This window comes from Natator depressus, chromosome 4, assembly GCF_965152275.1.
Source record: "Natator depressus isolate rNatDep1 chromosome 4, rNatDep2.hap1, whole genome shotgun sequence".
In the NCBI taxonomy this organism is placed as follows: domain Eukaryota; kingdom Metazoa; phylum Chordata; order Testudines; family Cheloniidae; genus Natator; species Natator depressus.
Window position 1 is genome coordinate 38,449,239 of NC_134237.1, and position 13,333 is coordinate 38,462,571.

At 39.4% G+C, this 13,333-nt stretch overlaps 1 protein-coding gene across 2 annotated transcripts in view; it reads left to right on the plus strand.

Moving 5' to 3' along the window:
* Positions 1-13,333, plus strand: part of LOC141986359 (bifunctional heparan sulfate N-deacetylase/N-sulfotransferase 3) — a 110,416-nt gene that overhangs the window by 49,192 nt on the left and 47,891 nt on the right. For both annotated transcript variants that reach the window (XM_074950790.1, XM_074950789.1), the window contains exon 5: positions 12,691-12,876. In XM_074950790.1, coding sequence (XP_074806891.1) covers positions 12,691-12,876 — 186 coding nt within the window. The remainder of the gene's footprint in view (positions 1-12,690; positions 12,877-13,333) is intronic.

Sequence of the window (13,333 nt, forward strand, 5' to 3'; positions counted from 1 at the left end):
GAATTTAATTCAATAATTATATGTAGAATCTGGGATTTCAAGTGCATAATGTCATATGGTTTTACAACTAAGCATTGCTGCTATCTATGCACAAAAGACAGTATTACATCACACAGTAGTATTTGAAAGCTGTATTAAAGGTTCTCAAGACTCAAGAGTGACAAATAAGTAGCTCCTTAAACTTGTATTTGTAACAGAGAACATCCCATTCTTTCACAAAATGAGCCACAAGTAGACTTTCAAGTGTCGTGGTGACACTGACTAGCTCTGCCACTAGCAGTCAAAGATGACAAGGATTTCATAGCTGAGATTAGAACTAACTAAACAACCACTGGAATGTACAAATCACCCAATTTTCACAAAACAAGACTGTATAAGTAAGGTTGTATTCTGGTTATATGGTATGTTTAACCAACAAAAACTATATTAAAAGTATGTTAAGGACTGACACACAACTATAAAAATAAGTAAATCAAATATATAACTGTGTTGCAACACTTAGGCCAAAGTCCATCAAGAAAGTATTTGAAGGTGCACAAGTGTTCAAAACTACCCCCTAACTGTGATTACTTTAGCTTTATTGTTTTGTATTACAATTTTAATATAATGATAATGCAGTTTCTGTTAAGTAAATGTGTTTATTGGTTTTCTAGTGATTATTTTTAAATAAACATAATGGACCAAATATATCACTAATGAAACTCCATTAACTTCACCGGATAGAATTTGATTCATTGCTTTGTCCTGCGTAGGTACAAATATTCATTCTGTTGCATATAGGATTTTTATCAATTGTATTTAGGTTTTGAATATTTTTCCCAAAGTGCTAACTTAGAGAACTACCAGTTATGTAAGGCAATGGGATTTTGCTGGTCCAGCTCTTCATCAAACAAAAAAAGGATGGTTTTATTGTTGATGAAATTTTTTTTCTTTAATACATATTTTGGGTCAAATTTATCCCTGGTGTAACTATTGACCCATTTTAGTTACTCTTTGCACTAAAAGTTAACTAACAAAATATAGTTTCCAGCAAAAATATCATTATATAAATCAATGGTAGACTTTGCCTGGAATACTGTTTTCAGATCTGGTCACCCCATCTCAAAGAGAATATTGCAGAAATATAAGGGGTTCAAGACAAGAACTATTAGAAGCACATGGAAAGTGATTGAAAAGATAGAGACTTTTCTTTAGAGCAGAAGTGAATAAGAGAGGATGTGATAAAAGTTAACAAGAATATCCCGGTTATCCTTTAAGTGCTTCCTGCAGATTTTCTTGCATCTTCCTCAGAAGTAGCTGGTATGGCCAGTATTAGAGACAGGATACTGAACGAGATGGACCACTGCTCTGATCCATTTTTGCAATTCTTGTTTCCAAAGTCAGTTGGAAGACAGATTGAGATATATGAAGGACAGTTGTAGTTTACAGATGGTAAATACTGAGATTCATTTAGGTTGTTCTAAATCCAACCTGTTGTGAAATTTTCAGAAAATGAAGAAAAATGTGACATGAAAAAAGAAAAGATTTTACTCTGTGTTTTTATACAGATACATCAATTAAATGCAGTTACGGGGTTTCCCCCCTACTGATTAGAAAGCAGTTTGCTCAGAAACTGAGCATTGAATCAGGGTGGATTTGATTTATATCAAATTGATTTAAATCATGATTTAAATCACTAGTTAGGAAGACTCGATTTACTTATGGATTTCTACATAAAAGTGCATTCTTGTTGGTTGTTATAACCTTAATGCATATTCTTCACAACTCAGAGATTTCATTCATAGGTTTCATTTTTAGAAGGTACACACTATACATTTTTAAAGTGATTTATTTTGAAAACTTTTCAGATTAGTTTTACAGCTATATCAGAAAATGAATGATTGTTTGGTTATTTCACCTACCAAAGGTAATTGAAGCAGATATTTATGAAGTCGCTGGGAGGTGAACAATCTCCAATTCAACAGGTTAATCATGAATATTTGGAGGATTTTCTTGCCATGCTGTATTAGGAGGAGAACATCACCAGACAGACATTTAAATTCTTTTATTTAACTAAAATAACAACATTATGTATTCTGGATTTTTTCAGCAAACATATAATACTTTAACAAATAAGCGTATGAATTTTTGAATTTAGTTAAACATTCAAGTTTCTTTAAAATCAGGTTTGTTTTTGTTAAAATTGTTTTTAACGAAAATAGTTAAGTGAAATATTTTTTTTAAATAAACAAAAATTAAATAGACTATGTCAGCCAGGTCAACGTGAGAAACTTAAAATATCAGTCGTCTTCACCTTCATTTTCCTGTTTGTTCATAATCTGGAAAAGAAAAACAAGCTTTCCTGCTTTTTCAGGTCCCAAACGATTTCTCAGTTTGGAATGAATTAGTCCAAAGGAAGAAAATATTCTTTCTACACTGGCAGAAGAAGTAACTGCTGTTAAAAGTGAGATTATCACTTCAACAGTCTTGGAATCTAAGTGCCTAAGTGACTTCCACCAGTTCACTGGTGTGACTTTCTTTAAAACATCATCAGCAAACATATATTTCTTGAATGGTTCACCCTGAGCTCTGAAGTTTATTATAGTTGGCATTATGGAGGGATGATTGCTGGATGTCCATGTTAGAGCCAACTCCTCTTCTTCAGCAGTTAAGGTTTGACCCTGGTACCGAGTATTGAGAATATTTGCAAGAAAATGAGCTGGAGATCGTGCTTGCCCCATTCGTTTTTTTAATGCTTGTAATTTAACTCTGTCATTGCATATTTCTCTTTTCAAGATCACACTCAGTTCCTTCCAGATTCAACAGCGTCAGCAACAAAACAGCTATTTCCCTGCATTTTGTTCAAGGCTACTCAGCACGTGTTCAACATTTCTCTTAAGCCCAATGTTGAGAACTTTGGCTGTGACAGTGCCATCTATTTGTTCATGATTTTCTTCAGAGACTGTCAGATTAGGCCAGTTCTTGGTACACTGCTCAAAACAGTCCACAACTGAGTTCCATCACACGTCTTGTGGGAGAGCTAGCTTGGTTCCTCCCACTTTTTTTCAGAGCAGTTGCTGCACAGTGGTTGTTACGGAAGTATTTTGCAATTTCCACATTAGCCTTTATTTCTGGAAATCTTTGGCCAGGAGATGCATCAAATGAGCACTGCAACTGTATGTTATTAGCTTGGGACTCTTTTCACTGTCTTCTAAATTTTTTCTCATCTTGGATACATTTGCAGCATTGTCTGTTACCAAGCTGTGTACTAGACATTTGAATTTTTTCCCCACAGTTTGTTGTAGCTTTTACTGCTACTGCTTGTAAGTATTCTGCTGTATGCATTTCCTGATGTATCAGTTGTTTCTGTAAGAAAGACATTCCCTTCTTCTGTTGTCACACAAGCACATACAACAGGATCATTGTGGACATTGCTCCAGCCAGGTTAACAATTTCACCCTCTAGACCTTTTGCACACTGCTCAATTTCTCTTTCATACACTTTATCCAGCAATTTGCCTGCGACGTCTGCTCTGTTGGGTGGACTGTATCCTGGTCTTAATGACTGAACCATGTTAATGAAGTGTGGGTTCTCAATCATACGGAAAGGAGAGTTTGCTGCATAAACAAACGGGGCAATTTTTTAAAATCAATTACCTCTTTTTGTAATCTTCTGTTTCTTATCACGAAGTTATCTACGGTTGTTTCTGGATGTTAGCCGATGGCCAGGGATGTTTGGTGAGGTGCCAGCTATGCCCGTTTTATACCATCCGTGACTTTAACCGCTAGGACGCACTGTCCCTTCGCGGCGGGCAGCCCGGGCTAGGCTGACGGATGCCCCAAGGTCCTAACCACCCATGACTTTAACTGCTAGAGCTCAGAGCTCCTTCGCAGCGGGCAGTCAACACTGACTGACAGGTGCCCCAATGGCAGCACTAAGAGCCTCTCCACACCCGTGACTTTAACTGCTAGAGCTCAGAGCTCCTTTGCAGCGGGCAGTCAGGATTGACTGACAGGTGCCCCAAGAGTTTGCCCCGTGGAGGCGGCACAACTCAACGCTAGGCTCTTAGTACTCTCACCTAATGGCCAGGCTTTATAGCCAAAACGGCTGAGGTTCTTTAATTGTGTTGGCTGCTTTACAGTAAACCAGAGAAACAAGTCAGACTTATGCACAAATGGTTACCAAAATTTATTAAACTAGATTCTAATCATGTGGTTACAAAATTGCTAGTGCCTACTTATTTAAATGTAGAGATGTTACACACACAAACAAGTTACAAAACTGAAGCTACAATCCCAAAGAAAGAAAACAAAGTATAGAGCTCTATTTCAAAATATGTGTACACTAAAGATAGGAGATCAGGTGTGGGTGCTTCTTACCCTCCTTGCATCTCTCGATTCCAGCGGTGCCAAGCCAGGATCGGTCACTCAATTCCGCGGAAAGACGAATAAGGGACAAGGCTTAGGGACCCTCTTAGCTGCAGAAGCCTTGGGAGAGGCTGTCACTTATCTGACCAGCAGATAGATAGTGAAAAGCACTCAAAAATCATGGTGCTGTAGGTCCCCTACTTATACCTCTGTACTCCTTTATTCTCTTTCTCCTTTCTTATGCCAAATAGGGGCTGGTCTGTCTGGGCGACGCCAGCTCTCGCAAGAGTAGTTCACACTTGCAAGGGAGAGAAACAATAAGTTTCGACTACCAGACATTCCTTTTATTAGGGTAAATATTTTCCCACCTAGGATGTTGGTGTGTGTGCATCATGCTATTTAGTAGGGGCTAAGAGCCATGTCTGTCACAGCGCCTCTGCCTGCTGTGAGCCTAATCGTTGTATATGTTCCCAGAGGCACATTGTAGCAGCACACCTGTGCTTTTCACAGCTTCAAAGGCTGTGCTGCTATTTATGTTAAGTGCCCTGTTCTGGCTTCCGCAATGCTGGTCTGAGAGGGGGGGGCTGGCTGTCTGGCTACACTGGATGATGGAGATTTTTTTTTCTTTTTGCTATAGGTGATATACTGTGGCTATGTGACATACATGATGTGACTGAAACACTATCATTAGCAGATAACTCTGAAACTATAGAAAATGATGGTGATCTTGAAGGTGGATAGTCTTCAGAATCCTGTATGTTGAGGATGGATTCTCCCAAACAAAATAAGTTATTTAATTATTATTACCATACTGCTCATTTAGTATTACTCATTGCATTCACGGACACTCAGTACTACTTTAAAGGTGAAATTGTAAAAGGAAGATCTGCCTATTTCAGCTATTTATTTTTTTTATCACAACTGCATCTAAAACGATAGTGCCATAGAGTAACAACTATATTTTTTGCTCAAACATGAGAATTCACGAATAGTCCAGAAGGAAGACAGGCAGTCCTTAGGAAAGAAGTATGAAATAAAAGAGTTTACCAACCTGAAGATCCTGCATGTTCAGACATGTTCTTTTCATCATCGTCAATGCAGCTTCCTCCTGAGAAGGAACACTTCTCATGATATTGTTTCATTCGGGCAACCAGGCCTTGCATTTCTTTGTTGCACTGTTTGCATTTTGCACACATGCCTGTCTTACGCACAGGTAAAGGAACTTCATTAAAATATTCCCAAACTGGGTCTCTTTTACGGCCTGCTGCCATTATAGATTTTCCCTTCTAGTGAAAGAATGGTATGGTAGATCTCAAATCAATGAAGGCTACACTCAGAAAGACCTCAAGACTTCTGGAATATGCTGCTCAAACAGTTTCACTTTTGTTTCTACTGCCTGTTCCTCCCTCCTCACATTTATCATTAATGATCTGGAGGATGGTGTAGATTGCACCCTCAGCAAGTTTTCAGATGACACTAAACTGGGAGGAGAGGTAGATATGCTGGAGGGTAGGGATAGGACACAGAGGGCCCTAGACAATTTGAGGATTGGGCCAAAAGAAATCTGATGAGGTTCAACAAGGACAAGTGCAGAGTCCTGCACTTAGGACAGAAGAATCCCATGCACCGCTACAGACTAGGGACAGAATCGCTAGGCAGCAGTTCTGCAGAAAAGGACCTAGGGGTTACAGTGGATGAGAAGCTGGATATGAGTCAACAGTGTGCCATTGTTGCCAAGAAGGCCAATGGCATTTTGGGATGTATAAGTAGGGGCATTGCCAGCAGATAGAGGGACGTGATCGTTCCCCTCTATTCAACATTGGTGAGGCCTCATCTGGAGTACTGTGTCCAGTTTTGGGCCCCACACTACAAGAAGGATGTGGAAAAATTGGAAAACATCCAGCAGAGGGCAAAAAAATTATTAGGGGACTGGAACACATGACTTATAGAATCATAGAATCATAGAATATCAGGGTTGGAAGGGACCCCAGAAGGTCATCTAGTCCAACCCCCTGCTCGAAGCAGGACCAATTCCCAGTTAAATCATCCCAGCCAGGGCTTTGTCAAGCCTGACCTTAAAAACCTCTAAGGAAGGAGATTCTACCACCTCCCTAGGTAACGCATTCCAGTGTTTCACCACCCTCTTAGTGAAAAAGTTTTTCCTAATATCCAATCTAAACCTCCCCCATTGCAACTTGAGACCATTACTCCTCGTTCTGTCATCTGCTACCATTGAGAACAGTCTAGAGCCATCCTCTTTGGAACCCCCTTTCAGGTAGTTGAAAGCAGCTATCAAATCCCCCCTCATTCTTCTCTTCTGCAGACTAAACAATCCCAGTTCCCTCAGCCTCTCTTCATAAGTCATGTGCTCTAGACCCCTAATCATTTTTGTTGCCCTTCGCTGGACTCTCTCCAATTTATCCACATCCTTCTTGTAGTGTGGGGCCCAAAACTGGACACAGTACTCCAGATGAGGCCTCACCAGTGTCGAATAGAGGGGAACGATCACATCCCTCGATCTGCTCGCTATGCCCCTACTTATACATCCCAAAATGCCATTGGCCTTCTTGGCAACAAGGGCACACTGTTGACTCATATCCAGCTTCTCGTCCACTGTCACCCCTAGGTCCTTTTCCGCAGAACTGCTGCCTAGCCATTCGGTCCCTAGTCTGTAGCGGTGCATTGGATTCTTCCATCCTAAGTGCAGGACCCTGCACTTATCCTTATTGAACCTCATCAGATTTCTTTTGGCCCAATCCTCCAATTTGTCTAGGTCCTTCTGTATCCTATCCCTCCCCTCCAGCGTATCTACCACTCCTCCCAGTTTAGTATCATCTGCAAATTTGCTGAGAGTGCAATCCACACCATCCTCCAGATCATTTATGAAGATATTGAACAAAACCGGCCCCAGGACCGACCCCTGGGGCACTCCACTTGACACCGGCTGCCAACTAGACATGGAGCCATTTATCACTACCCGTTGAGCCCGACAATCTAGCCAGCTTTCTACCCACCTTATAGTGCATTCATCTAGCCCATACTTCCTTAACTTGCTGACAAGAATACTGTGGGAGACCGTGTCAAAAGCTTTGCTAAAGTCAAGAAACAATACATCCACTGCTTTCCCTTCATCCACAGAACCAGTAATCTCATCATAAAAGGCGATTAGATTAGTCAGACTTATGAGGAGAGGCTGAGGGAACTGGGATTGTTTAATCTGCGGAAGAGAAGAATGAAGGGGGATTTGATAGCTGCTTTCAACTACCTGAAAGGGGGTTCCAAAGAGGATGGATCTAGACTGTTCTCAGTGGTAGCAGATGACAAGAGTGAGGAGTAATGGTCTCAAGTTGCAGTGGGGAAGGTTTAGGTTGGATATTAGGAAAAACTTTTTCACTAGGAGGGTGGTGAAACACTGGAATGCATTACCTAGGGAGGTGGTGGAATCTCCTTCCTTAGAAGTTTTTAAGGTCAGGCTTGACAAAGCCCTGGCTGGGATGATTTAGTTGGGGATTGGTCCTGCTTTGAGCAGGGGGTTGGACTAGATGACCTCCTGAGGTCCCTTCCAACCCTGATATTCTGTGATCTCCAGACTTCTTCTCTTTGTCCAGATCTATTCCACACCCAACAATTCTCTATTCACTGAACTCTTTGAAACTTTGCACTTTTAGAGAGAGGTACGGGATTGACTCTGTGTACACACATTTGCAGAGGGACAATAGGGTTGAGGTCTGTTATTTCTCATCTCTATATATTTATTTATTGTAAAATATTTTTGCTGTTGACAAGCATGTTATTTCTGGAGACACAAATCCACAGTTTGAGAACTGCAAAACTAAGCATCTCTGATGGTATCTTCTAGACGAAGCACTGAGTCCCATTGGGTAGATAGAAAGATTAACCTAAATAATCTATACAGAAGCCCCTGGAACCCATAAGATTGGGTCCCTAATCCATGAACTATTGGAACTCATTTACAAAACTTTTCTTAAACATTACATGAATATATTGTCTCATACTATAGAATTAGAATTTATAATCCCTACTCCATGATGAGATCTCTTTGAGCTATAATGTATCTTAATTAAAACTATCTTTAGATAGGTTTTTTCCTCAAAAAGTATTTTATCAAAAAAATTGATTTTTTTTTAAAAAATCATTGATTTTTATCCACCCTGGAATTGATGCAGCATGTTTAGGGCCTTACCTTACCATTCACAGTCCATTCTAGTCAATTTCCATTCACAGTCCACTCTAGTCAATTTCACAGTCATAGGATTTTAGAAATCAAATATTTCACAATTTTAGCTATTTAAATCTGAAATTTCACGGTGTTTAATTGTAGGGATCCTGACCCAAAAAGGAGTTGGGGGAGGGGGATTGTGAGGTTATTGTAGGGGGGGTTGCGGTACTGCTACCCTTACTTATGCACTGCTGCTGGCGTCGGCACTGGGTAGCTGAGAGTGGTGGCTGCTGGCCGGGAGCCCAACTCTGAAGGCAAAGCCGCCGCCAGCAGCAGCACAGAAGTAAGGATGACATGCTATGGTATTGCCACCCTTACTTCTGTGCTTCTGCCTGCAGAGCTGGGCGCTCAGTCAGCAGCCACCACTACTGGTATGGTATTGCCACCCTTACTTCTGTATGAAATTCAGTAAAACTTCTTACTTCTGTATGAAATAGTATAAGAATAACAATATTTGAAAAATACTGAAGAAGATACTATTACTGGGAAAAGATATGCTCATAATTAGTATGAAAGATTTTAATTAAATTATATATTTATTAGTGAATATTGGTGTAAGATTAAGAAACCCCTTAATTCAGACTTTTGTTTAGAGTTGAAAGAAGAATATTAAACAGGACATTAGAGAATACAGTCTCTTACACGTTTTATAAAAATGATTCTTTTTGATGCTTGTGCATGCTCAAGTGAAGTAGAAAAGATTAAGATAAGAGAAAGGGGAATTGAAACTTCTGTACTGGAATTAAGTAGTTTAAAGCTAAATAACTGATTGTAGTCAAATCAATGGGCCGAGTCCTATACTCTTTTTACTCAGACCCACTTAGTATTGAAGTGAATGTACATCACACACTCTGCACCCACAGAGAACCAACCATATATATAAGGAATAATTGACAGTGTGATATATAGGCCTTATCAAGCATAACTTTTGGATGGCTGCATTACTACCAAGTGAGGAAGCTCAAAGTGAACTATTAGGCTATCTTAAATGCATGGTAATAAAACCATATGCCATAGAATGGCATCATACATTCTGTGTTTGCCATGAATTAAAAAAAATTTTTACAAATGTTTTAGATTTTTTTTTTAAATTATTGGGATTTGAAAAAAATCCTCTACCTAATAAACCAAGTATGGTTTTTAGAAGTCCCACTGTACCAGGCCCAGAAGTGGCCCTAAATCCCTAAAATGAGGGAAAATAGCTTGTCTTTACCTACAAACTTTACAACTTTAATGTCTGTTTTTTCGGGTTCTTCCAGGACTAGAAGGAAATACTGTGTATTACACTGACAACATTGTCTTCCCAATGGGATGAAACTCCATTTCTAGCCTTTCTGCATCGTGATCAAACAGATTTTGTAGCTGTGACACTTCATTTGTAGAAAACTTGTCAGTGGTCTAGGACTAAATCTTGACTGTCCTGAACTTGGGGCCAATGTCACACACACACACGTTTGTATCTATACATATGAATGGGTACATGGAGTGCAATTTGCATCGTCTACACCTTTGAGGGCACTTGTGCCCAAGGAGGTTTCATACCTAGAGGAAAAGAAAGCATTAATTCTGATACCAAATTCCTTCCATAGGTTCTGCAGGGTAAAGGCAACTGCAGGTTCCCATTGTTTGGAGGCTGGATGCCTCGGGAGTACTAAGCCGTTGATCTCTTGATCACAAATTAGAATCCACCCCAAGTCCGACACGACCAAAAAGTAGTTACTCTTATATGGCTGTTCAGAGGCAATGTGAATGAGTTAGTGGTCTAGGCCCAACTCCTAGTGGGCAAGTGTCCACAAAAATCTCCATGCCAATTGGCAGCCTTGATGGCAGTCTCAGGAGAGAGGCCAGAGTTTGATGATTATGGAAAATGAATTACCCTTTCACCTTAAGAGTTCGTCATGGTTCCAGCAACTTGGCAAAGCAGTGAAAGGAAGTATGCTTTGCTGCTGCCCATTCTGCATCTGCTTTGGAGATAAAGAGATGGTTTCATTCTTCAGGAATGTCTGTACAGTAGAACCTCAGAGTTACGAATACCAGAGTTGCGAACTGATCAGTCAACCACACACTTCATTGGAACAGGAAGTACACAATCAGACGACAGCAAAGACGAAAAAATGGAAATACAGTACTGTGTTAAATGTAAACTACTAAAAAAAGAAAAAGCAGCATTTTTCTTTGGCATAGTAAAGTTTCAAAGATTTCTTAAGTCAATGTTCAGTTGTAAACTTTTGAAAGAACAACCATAACGTTTATTTCAGAGTTATGAACATTTCTGAGTTACAAACAACCTCCATTCCCAACATGTTCGTAACTCTGAGGTTCTACTGTATGTCAGTTTCTACAAGCACTTAATTAACCACAAAAGAAAAAAATGATATTTTTTTTACACGCAAGCAAGAAGAGTGACAGCATCACAATATAAACTGATATGTGCCGTGGAAGAAAAAGTGAGGTTATGCTTTAGTTATGCAGTTGATAAAGCTATTCTATATAAATTCTAAAGTATTAAAAAGATGCTTTTCTCCCATTGGTATAGGGTTGTGTGATGTTTTAAATTTTATCAATCTAGTTTCCCTCCCTGTGCAGTATATGTGTATATGGGGGGTATGATCCCAGTAAACCTGAGTAAAAATCCAAAAAGTAGTAAATCAGGGGAAATTCTCCATTCTCTTGGCTTGGGTATCAGCTTATGATTGTTTTCTTTACCTACAAGTTGTAGTTTCAGAAATCACTAGGTTCACCCAGAATAATTTAGGAATTTAGCTTTAACACAGAATTTAGTAAATTATAGTAGAGATAACCAAGTGAGATCCATAATTGAATTCAGTAAAATAAGAGAGAGAGATTTAAAATTACAGTGGAGTCCTCATTTTAAGGCATAGAAAAAGAACAGGAATCTTGAGGAAATATGATTAGGGATGTGGCTATCCATTTAAGATTTTAAAGTGAACCAGGCAAGATTATTAAAATCAGCAAGAAACTCACTTAGGGTCATTTACATGCCAGCAGACACATACTGTATCTAGATAATGAGCTGAGTAGCAGTATATGAAGATGACTACAAAAGGGAGTTCTAGTTGGTAGTAACTGTGAAATTTAGTCAAATTTTAAGACAATCAAATCTTCAATTGGAAATCTGAAAAAAATGGAGCTGGAAAGCGGTATCATTTTGTCCCAAATATGTGGTAAGAGGATTCTGCACAAAACATCTTAGACAAAGTTTACACTGTGCTGATCAACAGAGCATGAGGGTAGTGCTGAGTGGGTCTGGGACAGGAGAGGAGTGCCTCAGTACTAGTTTAGAGCCAAGTCAGTACTCTGGTTTAAGCACTATGACTAAGCAGTCACCTTTTGTGTTTGTTATTTTAAAGAGGTAGCCAGACAAATCCTGAATTTGTGTATTGTTAACTGTTTAACAATGATGTATTCATGGCACCAGCTGTTCTGCTCCTGCTCAGCTGACACAGCAAGGACAGAATACTAGGAGAACATCTGATCTTACAACTTTTTCTTAGGGGAAATTTTACCCCTGTGCACTTGGGACTTAAGTGGTATATAGGTCTTGTAATGGTCCTCTGCACAGAGAGTGAATTTTGTCAGCAGAGTGGCAATAGGCTCTGGCCCTGAGCACTACACAGGTAAAACTTATTGAAGTCAGCAAGAGTATTGCCTGAGTATGAGCTTGTTATTTAAAGGCTCACAGTGAGTGGGGTCACATATTTTGTATTTGGGGACTTTTTAACAGCAGAATACAGGCCCTTTTACTGATTAGCATGCTTCATGAATTCTCAGTCTGTGAGAAATTTTTTCTCAAAAACTTGCAAAGATATGTCCCCCTTTTTGAGGTATTGGTATAAGAACACAAAATAATTTTTCTTACATTTCTGTCATTCTTCTCTTCTTATTCCTAAAACTTCGTTATAGGTTTGTGTATTCAAACCTTTGCATATCTCGCTGCTTCCCTTTTATAACCAGCATGCGTCTTCAAATCATTCCTAACTGCATTTTAGACCTATCTATGCTGTCTCCCAGAAAAGGTGTTTGCAAGCGACACAAGCATTAAATTAATTTTCTAGATCAGTCACTTTTTCTGATATTTTTCAGGAACATGGCATTCCAACTGACATGGGCTATGCAGTAGCTCCGCACCACTCCGGGGTTTACCCTGTACATGTTCAGCTTTATGAGGCCTGGAAAAAGGTCTGGAATATCAAAATCACCAGCACAGAAGAGTATCCACATCTAAAACCGGCACGGTACAGACGGGGCTTCATCCACAAAAATATCATGGTGAGCTGCTTTTGTGATTTTTATATTCAAACTTACTGCTTCAGCTTTTCATGATTCATTTTAACAAACAAAACAAAAAAAGTGTAAAAGCACAGCATCCTGAAAGTTAACATTGTGAGAAGCACATATTGCTATGTAGAAATAGTGAGGTATAGTTGACATTAACCTGCTAATTAAAATCAGCATGTCTAAGTCTCTTGCTGGCATTCATCGTACTGCTGATGAAAGCAGCATAACTTCTGACATTGGGGCCTATCTGTTACTGCTTTTGATAATGGCTTAAAAAGCTGAAGGAAAATGTTGGTGTAACAAAGTAATTCACAACCAGCTGGAAATCTCACCAGTAATACTTTGGTGAGTGTTATTGGTGAGATTTTCATCTAGTTGTAAATTGGCATCACTCCACTGACTGCAAAGGAGCTATGCCAACATACACCAATTGAGAATCTGGCCTTGC